Source organism: Nansenia antarctica, assembly GCF_963989245.1.
Source record: "Nansenia antarctica genome assembly, chromosome: 5".
Taxonomy (NCBI): domain Eukaryota; kingdom Metazoa; phylum Chordata; class Actinopteri; order Argentiniformes; family Microstomatidae; genus Nansenia; species Nansenia antarctica.
Genome location: NC_137690.1, coordinates 55533475 through 55545198, shown reverse-complemented (window position 1 = coordinate 55545198; position 11724 = coordinate 55533475). Strand labels below are relative to the sequence as shown.

At 44.9% G+C, this 11724-nt stretch overlaps 1 protein-coding gene across 1 annotated transcript in view; it reads left to right on the top strand.

Moving 5' to 3' along the window:
* Window positions 1–6246: 6246 nt before the first annotated feature.
* trak1b (trafficking protein, kinesin binding 1b) overlaps window positions 6247–11724 on the top strand; it is a gene marked incomplete at its 3' end in the record, with an annotated part of 11592 nt that continues 6114 nt past the window's right edge. The window contains exons 1-5 of the mRNA XM_080531761.1: window positions 6247–6265; window positions 7351–7545; window positions 10047–10123; window positions 10437–10553; window positions 10883–10983. Of these exons, the coding sequence (XP_080387887.1) occupies window positions 10073–10123; window positions 10437–10553; window positions 10883–10983 (269 nt within the window). The 5' untranslated portion in view covers window positions 6247–6265; window positions 7351–7545; window positions 10047–10072. The remainder of the gene's footprint in view (window positions 6266–7350; window positions 7546–10046; window positions 10124–10436; window positions 10554–10882; window positions 10984–11724) is intronic.

The following is an 11724-nucleotide window of genomic DNA, read 5'->3' as shown; positions in this document are numbered from 1 at the left end:
GTGGAGTGTTTTTCTACCTGATGCTCTGTGTGTTTCTGTGCCATCAACAGCATCGTCATGACGTCATACACAGTGCTGTGGGCAGCAGTACAGCAACACAGGGTTCCCTAGGCGATGCAGAGGCCACCCTACCTACGAAAACACAGATAAAGGCACGCACACACAAACACTCAGGTTAATCTGAGGTAAGGGAACAGGAAGGAAGGGAGGTATCCAAACAGTTTCACTCAACGGGGAGGAATAACATTGGGTTGCTATCATGACATCAAATCAATAGCTTCTGTACAGAGAGATTTAGTCAACCAACACATTGCGAGCCATGCGGTACTTGAGTTCCCAAAGCAGTGAGCCCTCTATGGCATAGTCTCATCAATGGCTCATAAAACCCTGTCACCCCAACCCACCACCCAACTACCTCTAACTCACCTTATCCCAACCCTACCCCATGCTGTCTTTTGTTACATCCCCAACACTTCGTAAGCATTACACTGGAGCTACGTTAGAGTGACATAAAGGCTACGTAAGCACTACATTGGGCACGGGTAGAAAGGTGAATAGTGCATGCATGCTCTTTCGGAAGCTTTTGTATTTCTCCTGTCTGGAAATTTTCCTGAGGCCCCCTAGGTCAGTTGGCCAATCATGTGGCCTCTCTGACAGTATGCTGTCCAGTCAGCACTGCCCTCCACACTGGACAACTATTGGGGCCTTAACAATTCTATGTTGGTTTAGTTGTTTCTGTGCCAGTCTGTGTGTGTGTGTGTGTGTGTGTGTGTGTGTGTGTGTGTGTGTGTTCTCCTCATCCAGCTATCTGACCAGGCTGATTACAGGTGGAGGTAGCCTACTGTCCTATCATCTGCTACTGACAGTAGCCTACTGTCCTATCATCTGCTACTGACAGTAGCCTACTGTCCTATCATCTGCTACTGACAGTAGCCTGCTGTTCTATCATCTGCTACTGACAGTAGCCTGCTGTCCTATCTAAATGAAGGTTAGATGGAAAGGAGGAACTTTTTGTTCAGCACTGCAGCTCAGCCAAGGGCAGTTATTCTCAAGTCCTCCCACACACTTAATTTAGTCATTATTACCCACATTTTAATGCTTTATTTATGTCCACATAAATTCAAAGTGCATTAAGGACATACACACTAACAGTGCAATCAGTTCATTGGGAGTCATTCAGTTACGTTTGTGACTGTACAATATTAACACAGAGGATGTTTAAAATGTGTGTTAACAGAACTATGGGTACAAAAAGTATGGGCACACACACACACACTGTTGGGAATTTGTATTAAAATAACTAGAAGTGATAAATCATGTACTATGTGCTCATTTAAATAATATGTGACTGAGGTCAGTTGAGAACAATAGGAAGGTCTCGCAATTAGCCAAAAGAGAGGTTCTGTTTTTGAGCGACAAGAAGACAAGCTCCTGACTAAAAGAAAGTTTTATGATTCAAACCGCCTGTAAATTACTTATTTTTACCTATGTGCTAACAACCATTTTACACCTGCTGTTATGATATTCTATTTTTCTGTACTGATTTTATACTTTCATTACTAAGGATTAATGATAAGTCTATTCTTCTATACTATATTTTAACTTGTTAATCGAATCCTAAGTCATAGGACTGTGTAACTTCAACAGTTATGTTTTCACAAGCTATTCTGATAAGAACATAGCCTACTGACCTAGACATGACCGCAGGGAATGGGTTTGATGATCAAATAACTGGCCAATCAGTGCTTTAGAACGCACGTAGAATATACCCAAGGTAACTGTATAAAAATGTCTGTACATCCTAAAAACATAACTGTGTGCATATGCTTACCTGTTTCTTAAATACATAGCTGTGTGTGCATATGTGATTAACGAGCCCCAGACAGGGGGTGTGACCGCAGAGGGACACAGAGGGAGGCCAGAAGAAGAAGATAACACACAGTACACTCTCACACCCACACAGAGAGGAGTTGAAGGCCACATAACTAACTAAAACACTTGCTCACAGCTGCAACAGATTTTATGCTGACAATTAAAAAACTACCAGATAGGGGGGGAGGGACAGCCCATCCCCAAATGTTAAATCAAATGTATAAAGGACTATGTACCAAGGCTAAAGGGGGTTCTTGTCTGGTGAAGCTTCTGCAGTTAACCTATTGACGGCTAGCTGATACTGGCCTGCGCAGGTGAAACTAGATGGGACCACTTTTCCATGGAAATGAACTATTATTGCTTGCTGATGTGCTTGAATAAATATTCTGAACAGTTCAGTAGTGGTGCCTAATATTTGATTGGATCATTTTATCTTAAGAAGTTATATCAAGGACGTCTCGTTGAGATTAAACGAACTCGCTTGTAAGTGACGACTCAATTAAATCAATTCTGGAGAAGTTGATCGCCTTACAAAATACACACACACACAAATGTGGATGTGAATGCCAGTCCCAAATCCGTCATGACTGATGAATTTGTGACGTATTTTGGCAGTGGGAGTGGAACGTGCGCTTCTTCTCTCTCTTGCTCCCTCTCTCTCTCGGCGCGTGTTCTCTCGGTACCGTGGAGCAGCTTACGTTTTGCACCAGTTGTGGGCAGTGACGTAACGGACGGTCCGCTCGGTGTTTCAGTTGGACATCGGGTGACAGACAGAGAGAGGGAAAGGAAGAGAGAGGGAGGGAGAGAGAGATGGCTGTAAGCGAAGTAAAGCACACACTGTTACAACCGAGTTTTGGAATACATCTAACGTGACCTTGAACATTGCAGAGATTAATCGTGGTGAAGTCTACTGACATTTTATAGGTTTAACGCTCTTCCGCTAGGGAAAGTTCTAGTGAATAGAGGATACCGTTATTGGTAGCCTACCGGGGAATTTCAACGCTCGCCCTTCCCACTACGTAATAACGTCCTACTCTCTGGTCTAACAAGGATATCTTTTTTAAAGGGCACTATTATTGCTGGAATCGGTGCTGACCCTGTGAGTACGTTTTTGTATTTTATCCTAGGCCTATTGTTTATCTACAACGTTCAACTTGTCATTAGGGTGTTGTTGTATGAACATGAAGATACTAGGCATGCAATCTATAGCCTAACAAAACAACGATCCATTGTACTATTTCGAGGATTTCAGTGGTCAATTTGGTTGTTCTGGTTTGGGCTTTTGGTCATTTACACAACGTTGCCATTGTTTTGCAAGGTGATGTGAGCCGCATCTGTGACGCGACGTCATGACGTAGCTAGAGAAGCCACGCCCTCCACGCGGATGCAAAACCGGATCCTCTTCAAATTGAGCATGTTTATGATGATGAGTAGCTTAAGGGACTGGCTTTGGAGTGCACGTGGGATGCAATATTGCAAAGATATAATCAATATACATTTAATTGATCAGGTTATTTTACATGCCAAAGAATCATGTCACTTCTTTTTTTGTTACTGATTTATTGCCATGCAATCAACTTGTCAGTCAATTGTTGGAATTTGGTATTTTTGCTCTAGGCACAGGGTCTAGGCACAGACTCAGCCATATTTAGCGCCCCTGGAGCAATTAGGAGTTAAGCGCCTTGCTCAAGGGCACATGCAAGATCCCTCCTGAGGCGGGGATCGAACAAGCGACCTTCCGTTTGCTAGCTGGCCTCTCTAACCTCTAGGCTACTGCTGCCCCCTTCTGATACGTATACCCTCTCTAGCTGAGCAGTTAATGTTTATGCCAGTGCCAGTGACCTGACCCCACACCAGTGATTGGTCACAGGCTACAATGTATTTCTACATTTCTAGGGACCAGGGAAAACTGTTGCGCCTTGCTGTGTCCTTTTTCTTCCAATGATTGGTAGCAGGTCCGGGTGGGGACAAACGTTTCGGTCATTCGACCACCAGGACACTGATGATGGTCATACGACCGCCAGGACACTGATGATGGTCGTATGACCGAAACGTTTGTCCCCACCTTGCACTTTTTGCACCTGAGCACTTAGCACTTTTTGTATAGAGCATGACAAAATAAAGATTTTTTTTTTTCAAAATCTCTGTCTAAGGAGTTTTTCCTTAAAGTTTATGCAGAGTGTGAGTTTCTCTACTTTCATTGTCTCGCTACATTTCTAGGGAGAAAGCTGACAACCAAGCATGGGTCTTAATCAGGTTTCTAAGTCCACAGCCTCTCACAATTCAACCCTAGCCACTACTCTTTGCTTTTTACATAGCCTAGATAACTATAGCAAGGGGGAAAATACCACCTGCCATACCAGGGGTCAGGTAGGCCATTAGGTCTACCGATTAAGCCTACAGATCAAGTCAAGAAGTGCTCATAGTATTAGAATTATTTTTATTGCCAAGTATATTATTCACACATAGCCTACAGGAAATGGACTTGGTGTGGTTGGTACATAAGACATAAAGATACAGACAACAATATAATAATTTTAAAAACATTGCTGTTGCTTATTGACTTTTTAGTTTGCTGTTTTACATGTTTTGTCTTATTATTACTTTCTTTTTCTGACTTTCTACTTCATGTAGTTATTTGTTTCCCTTAATGTCTGTCCTTGTTGTGATGTCTAGATGTTTGTTGTCTAAAAACTTAACAAAATAAATAATAAAAAACAACAACAACAACAAGAACAACAATGTAATACACAGTACTATATAAGCAGAGACTTTGGAAGAGGTGGTGAACGGGGTGGGAGGGATCAGCGATGAGCTTTCCTGCTCTCTTACTGGTCCTGGAGTGGAACAGGTCCAGGACAGATGGCAGGTAGCAGCCGATGAGTAGGCCTATCAGGGGCGAGGGGTTGGTTTGGGATTGAGTAGCTGTCTCAGAATTGGGCTGAGGAGATGGGGGTCGTATGGGTCGTATAATTTCCCTCTTGATCTCCTCAGTTCATAACCCAAATCATATTTAACTTTTCACAATTTATACCATACACCGGTGATTTGTAAGTCTGTCTGGGTGTGTGCAAGTGTGTGTGTGTGTGTGTGTGTGTGTGTGTGTGTGTGTGTGTGTGTGTGTGTGTCTGTCTGTCTGTCTGTGTCTGTGTCTGTTACGGTATCTGTCTCTCACACACTGAAAGATGCACTGTAACATTCTGCAATGAGAAAGACATCCCATTGTTGTCGTGGTAATACAGCACTCACTAAAGGTGTGTGTGTGTTTGTTAGGGGAGGCTTGTGGAGGTCAAAATTGGACGACGAGCTCATTGTAATGCATGGAATGGAATGAGCAATGGTATAAAAATATGTAATAAAAAAATATAAATAAAAATGTGCAACCTATATTTAGACTGAGTCCCCCCCTGGCCTGACAAGTCATCCTTGTTTCTTTAACCCACATCTCCTCACACCGAGGAGCATCCACTGCTGTGTTTAGTGTCTCTGCAATAAAAACATCAAACCTGGCTGCAGAAACAGGATCCGACGCTGCAAGGTCATTCTAATACCACCGCTGTTTCTACCTGAACTCAGCACAGACAGCCTCTATCTATGGGTTGAAACTTTAGAGGAACAACAGAACTCTAGTAAATAATACCAACCTGGGTAAAAAAAAGGCCACAGTGGATGCAGTGGATGTGATCTGATTTCTGGGCTCGGCTGCTTGGCTGGTGGCCCACTGCAGAGTCAGCATGTTGCTATGCTTTAGAACCAAAGATTATCTGCTGGGGGCATGAGGCATGAAACACTGTGTCAGGTGAAGAGGTGTGTGTGCGTGTGTGTGCGTGCGTGCGTGCGAGTGTGTGTGTGTGTGTGTGTGTGCGTGCGTGCGTGCGTGCGTGCGTGCGTGCGCGCGTGTGTGTGACTCTTTCTCTGTTTTTTTGCCGCTCTCTTTTTCCTCAGACTTGTGTATAGTTGTATGTAGGTGTTTGAGTATCCATGTGTGTATGTACTGTATGTATGTAACTCTTTGTCTCTCTCTCGCCCCCCTTCTTTTTCTCTCTCTGTCTCTCTGTCTCTCTCTCTCTTTTTCTCTCTCTCTCTCTCTCTATCTCTCTCTCCCTCTCTCTCTTTCCAGGTCCTGGCTTCTGTAGCTCCTCTTGCCCTTCAGGGACCTGGTAAGCCAGTGGAGCTCCAGGCTCATAGGCCCATGGCCCGGAGTTTCTCTCCCAGAGTGATAGGTTAGCCAAGCTGGCCTCCCCGGCCTCTCCCCTGCCCCTGGCCCTAGACCCAGACAAAGAGCCTAGCCTGTCTCACACACAGGAGGAGCAGTATGTGAGTGAGGCGGAACCCAGCCAGCCCGACACACAACCGGCTCCACGGCACTGCAGGGACGCCGAGACCATCACAGGTGTGTTTGTGTGTGTGTGTGTGTGTGTGTCACAGGTACGTGACCATGAACGTGAACGTGTGTTTATCAGGTGTCAGTTTTCCGAAAATAGCACTTAACTTAACTTCCAAAAACCTCCAGCAAAACTGTAAGAGAAAAACTACTGTCAAATCTTAAGTTTTCGTGTCCATGTTCTGTGTGTGAACTACCGAAAATGTACCTTAAATGAAGAATGTAGCGGCTGGTCTTGAGTGGACCTGGATTGTCAAAAAGAGGTAATGTTCTACTTAGGCTACCAAAAGCTTTGGGTAAACTCACCCCTGAGCTGTGTGGCGGTTCTGAAGTACAACAACACTGGCTCCACACACAGGTGGTCAGCACCACGGACAGCGGCCATGTCAGCAACGCAATGCCGTTGCTCACCACTAAAGGAACCAATGACAGGGGTGTTGAGAAGAAAAGGGGGGGGAGTGATCCCCTCTTCCAGAGAACTCTAAGCCAGCCGAGGCCGCTGGAAGTAGACAGCGGAAGACGGGCTCATTGTAATGCATAGGAATGGAATGGTGTCAAACATGTGTCAAACATATTCCTCATTGTATTTCAATGAACCCGTCCTCCGATTTCGACCTCCACCAGCCTCCTCTGTCCTTAGTTTTTTAAATGTATATTTAACTCCAACTTCGATTTGTAAAACCAGTAGGGAATATATTTGCAAAAGAAAAAACAACAACTCCCCAGTGTTTCCATCCCACAAGCGGAAAGCATATCGGTAGTAGCAGGAATCTAAAACCTAGATCATATTACTTCCATTGTACACCACTAGGTGGTGTTATTTTATTTCTCTCACTCAAATGTTTATATCAGTACTGATGCTCTCTCTCTCTTATACTGTATATATATATATATAACAATCTCGCTCTCTCTCTCCTTCTCTCTCTCTCTCTTTCTCTCTCTCCTTCTCTCTCTCTCCCCCTCCCTCACCCTCCCTCTCCCTCCCTCTCTGTCTCTGCCTGTCTCTCTCTCTCTCTCTCTCTCTCTCTCTCTCTCTCTCTCTCTCTCTCTCTCTCTCTCTCTCTCTCTCTCTCTCTCTCTCTCTCTTTTGTCAGATGTGTGCAACAGTACTGACCTTCCAGAGGTTGAGATCATCAGTCTTCTGGAGGAGCAGCTTCCGGTGTACCGGCTGCGGGCTGACACTGTTTTCGGTTACGACCATGACGACTGGCTGCACACACCCCTCCTCTCGCCGGACGCCAGAATCGAACTGACCACAGAGCAAATAGAGGAGACACTCAAATATTTCTGTAAGTGTGTGTGTCTTCTGTAAGTGTTTCACCTCTTCTCCAAAGGTCTTTCACCTCTTCTCTCAGTCTTGACAAGTAGCAAATGAGTAGAATCAGGTGGGCTAGGGTTAGTATTAGGGTTAGGGTTGGACTCAACCTGCAGAATGGTAGCTCGCGGGGAGGATAGTTACATGGTTACAAGGACCCATGGTTCCCAGGGCCAGCATACATGGGTGATGTTAAAGTGTGTGTGTGTGTGTGTGTGTGTGTGTGCGCGTGTCTGTGTGTTTGTGTGTTTGAGTCCGGTGTATAGCGGCTGCTGGTCACCATGGTAACCATTGTTATAGATGGATGGATGCTCTGTGTCCTTGAAGAGACAGAGAGAGAGGGAGGGAGAGGAAGAGAAGTAGAGGCTGAGATAAGTGTGTGTGTGGGTGTTAGTGCTTATGAAATATAGGAGGAGGGACATACAGTACATGTAACTGCGTCTACCCTCCCTTATTGGCTCCTTCTGCATTGCTCCCCTCCAATCAAGACGCTCACCCTCAGCTCTCAGCAGTAGCTGCTCTAACACAGAGCACACACTATCTCCTTCCATCTCTCTCTCTCTCTCTCTCTCTCTCCCTCTCTCTCTTTCTCTCTCTCTCTCTCTCTCCCTCTCTCTCTTTCTTTCTGTTTCTGTTTCTGTTCTACTCTCTACACTTCCTGGCATGGGGGTGTTTGTAAAGGGCACCTCGATTTTTTAGGATGGCGTGTGTGTTTCTTGTTAATCTGACTCAAGTAAAGTGTGTATGTGAGAGAGAGACTGACTGTAGCTAAGTGTGTGCTACCATAGAGGTTCGATGTTACCAAGGAAGTGAGTTCCCCAGCAAACGACAGAGAGGGAAGCACAGCGAGAGAAGGATGGAGAGACTAACGGGTGATGGATGTGAGCTGAACGACTGGTGCTATGAGGAGGGCACTGTTGGTAACGGTGTGTGTGTGTGTGTGTGTGTGTGTTTGAATATTTCATATTGTGTGACTATATTATTGATTAGTCTTATTGATGCTGCTTTAGAGTTAGTTTGCTAGTTCACAGAACTTGTTTACAAAGATTGTTTGATTAGTTTCAGTTAAGCCAGTTTTAGACTCATATTTATCGATTCTCACCCAATGGTGAGAGCATGGTGTATGTAATGGGCTTATAGAGCAGTCTACCCCTGACTCTATTCCTCATTAAGGGGATTTTGCTGAAGCTGTGAGTTTGAGTGGGTTTGGTGTTGACATAATCTGCCCCGGGCAGGCAGCCAGGCACGCACGCATGGATGCACACACTCACATGCGCGCACACACACACACACACACACACACACACACACACACACACACACACACACACACACACACACATACACACAAAAAGCTTCAAAGGATACTAAGCAGGTCTGAATGTTGTTTTCTGTTTTTGTATTTTCTATACAAATCAAAGTAATATATATTATGAGAAGATGAAATCCATTTTGAATAGACATATCATTGTTTCCCTTGATTGATAGATTTATTGTTTGAATGTCTCTTTACACTTGTTCAATTAACGGAATTGCAGGAAGTATTATATTTTGGGGCTTTACACACTACAGGGCCAACCCCAACCATTCTGTGCTGGCTTGGATATTTTCCCTTCACATCATCCTTTCAAGCACTGTAGTGGCTGTCGATAAAATCTAAACGAGACTGCATGAAGGTACCAAAAGTGAGGCCCAACAGAATACAATATCCAGGTGAAGATATATCTGCGGGTGATGTCCATACTTAATAATGATATTTATACAAGAAAAGAAAGAAGTGCCAAATGACCGTGGTGGTCTTGATAATGTAAAAGCAGATTTGGTGTTGTGGTGGCGGTGTTGATGAGTAGTGTGTTGTTGTGTTAGAAAACCATAAGGCTCTGGCCCTCCATGCAAACCCCCACTTGCCCAATACAAGTGATGTGGCCCATATAAACCTGCTGACCTGCTTATCACCTTGGGCACTGCTGCCTCTAGTGGTCACAATGTGACAGCGCAATAACAACGAAAAAAACAGACAACTGGCTCCTACAAGCATTATATCAGTAATGGTGGATGTACAGTATAACCAGTCTAGCCCAGTACAGATCAGCTCAGCTCAGCTAAGCTCTGTAGTGTAAATTAGGGTTTTGTCACAGCAGGGTGCTCTGCCATTGTAAATAGTTAAAAGATGAGAGAAAAACTCATGAATGGTTCCCATAGAGAAACATGGCAGTTTCTGGCTATTGAACCTAAACAACCTTGATTTGATTTGAGGTTTGACGTCAACAGCACCCTCAGGGCCGTAACCAACGACAACAACCGTGTGCGGCATGGAATACATTCCCCTTTACTGCCCCCTCTCTCTGTGACATTCCCCTGCTTTCACAGAGGAGGACGAACGTCTATCGCTCTCTGTCTCATCTCTCACTCCTGTGTGTGTGTGTGTGTGTGTGTGTGTGTGTGTGTCTTATCCCTCGATCCTCTCTCCCACAGTGCTATGTGCAGACAGAGTGGGCCAGATGACGAAGACCTACAATGACATTGATGCTGTCACTCGTCTGCTGGAGGAGGTGAGAGTTTGTCTCTGCTTGTCTCTGTTCCGGTGCGTCACTGAGAACTCTGTCTATTTCTGGATTTCTATTCAGGACTTTTCAGAGGTGGTTTCAGCCTTTAAAATTGGCTTCTGAATCCTATCTCACCCGACCCTAACTCTGTAACTATTCTCTCCTGCTTGAACCCCTTCTCTACCCCCCTCCCCCCATCACCCTACCCTTCCTCCTCTTTCCTTCCTCCTCTTTCCTGCCCTCCTCTCCTCCCCCCATCACCCTACCCTTCCTCTTTCCTTCCTCCTCTTTCCTGCCCTCCTCTCCTCCCCTCCGACAGAAAGAGCGGGATCTGGAGCTGGCTGCTCGAATCGGCCAATCACTACTCAAGAAGAACAGAACACTCACAGAGCAGAATGACTATATGGGGGAACAAGTGGGACACATCACCGAGGAGGTACACATGCGCACCGCACGCACACACACACACACACACACACACACACACACACACACGCACACACACACACACACACACACAAACACAAACACACACTGCCACCCACATTTTGGATTCTTCATTTGTCCATGTAGTTGTTCCCTATAGGCATGGCTGGAAGAGAGGAGACAGTGTCAGCCTGCTGGGAGCTGAACAGTCAGGTCCCCCTTCTGTCTCCCTCAGGTGTAGCTGAACAGTCTTCTGTCTCCCTTCTGTCTCCCTCAGGTGTAGCTGAACAGTTAGGTCACCCTTCTGTCTCCCTTCTGTCTCCCTTCTGTCTCCCTCAGGTGGCCCAGCTGCACCATGAGCTGAACCTGAAGGATGAGCTGCTGCAGTTTTACACCAATGCAGCGGACGAGAGTGAAGAGGAATCTACAGGCTCCCCAACGTTAGTATACCCACAAACACACACGCACATGCACGCACACAAACACAGACACACACACACACACCCCTATTCTAATGATTTTCTGGACTTATTGAGGTCATATTATTTGGTACATACAGTTAGGTCCGGAAATATTTGGGCAGTGCCACAATTTCCATAATTTTGGCTCTGTACGCCACCACAATGGATTTGAAATGAAACAATCGAGATGCAATTGAAGTGCTTTCAGCTTTAATTCAAGGGGTTGAACAACAAAATATTGTATGAAACGTTTAGGAATTGCAACCATTGTTATAAACAGTCCCCTATTTTCAGGAGCTCAAATAATCATAAATAACATTTTCATTTTTAATACTTTGTTGAGAATCCTTTGCAGGCAATGATTGCCTGAAGTATTGCGATCAGGTGATTGACTCGGCCATTGCAGAATATTCCACTTCTTTGCCTTAAAAAACGAATGTTCCTAATGTTCCCGCTATCTCTGATGAATTTTTGGGTTGTTTTTGCAGCCTAAGGGTGGCCTGTTTCACTTGCATTGAGAGCTCTGTTGACTGCATGTTGTGCTTATACAGCAACAGCTTCCATATGCAAAGGCCACACTTGGAATCAACTCAGACCTTTTACCTGCTTAATTGATAAAGAAATAATGAAGGAATAGCCCACACTGGCCCATGAAACAGCTTTTGAGTCAATAATTGTCCAATTATTTTTGATCTCTTGAAGAAGAGGGAGCTACATATT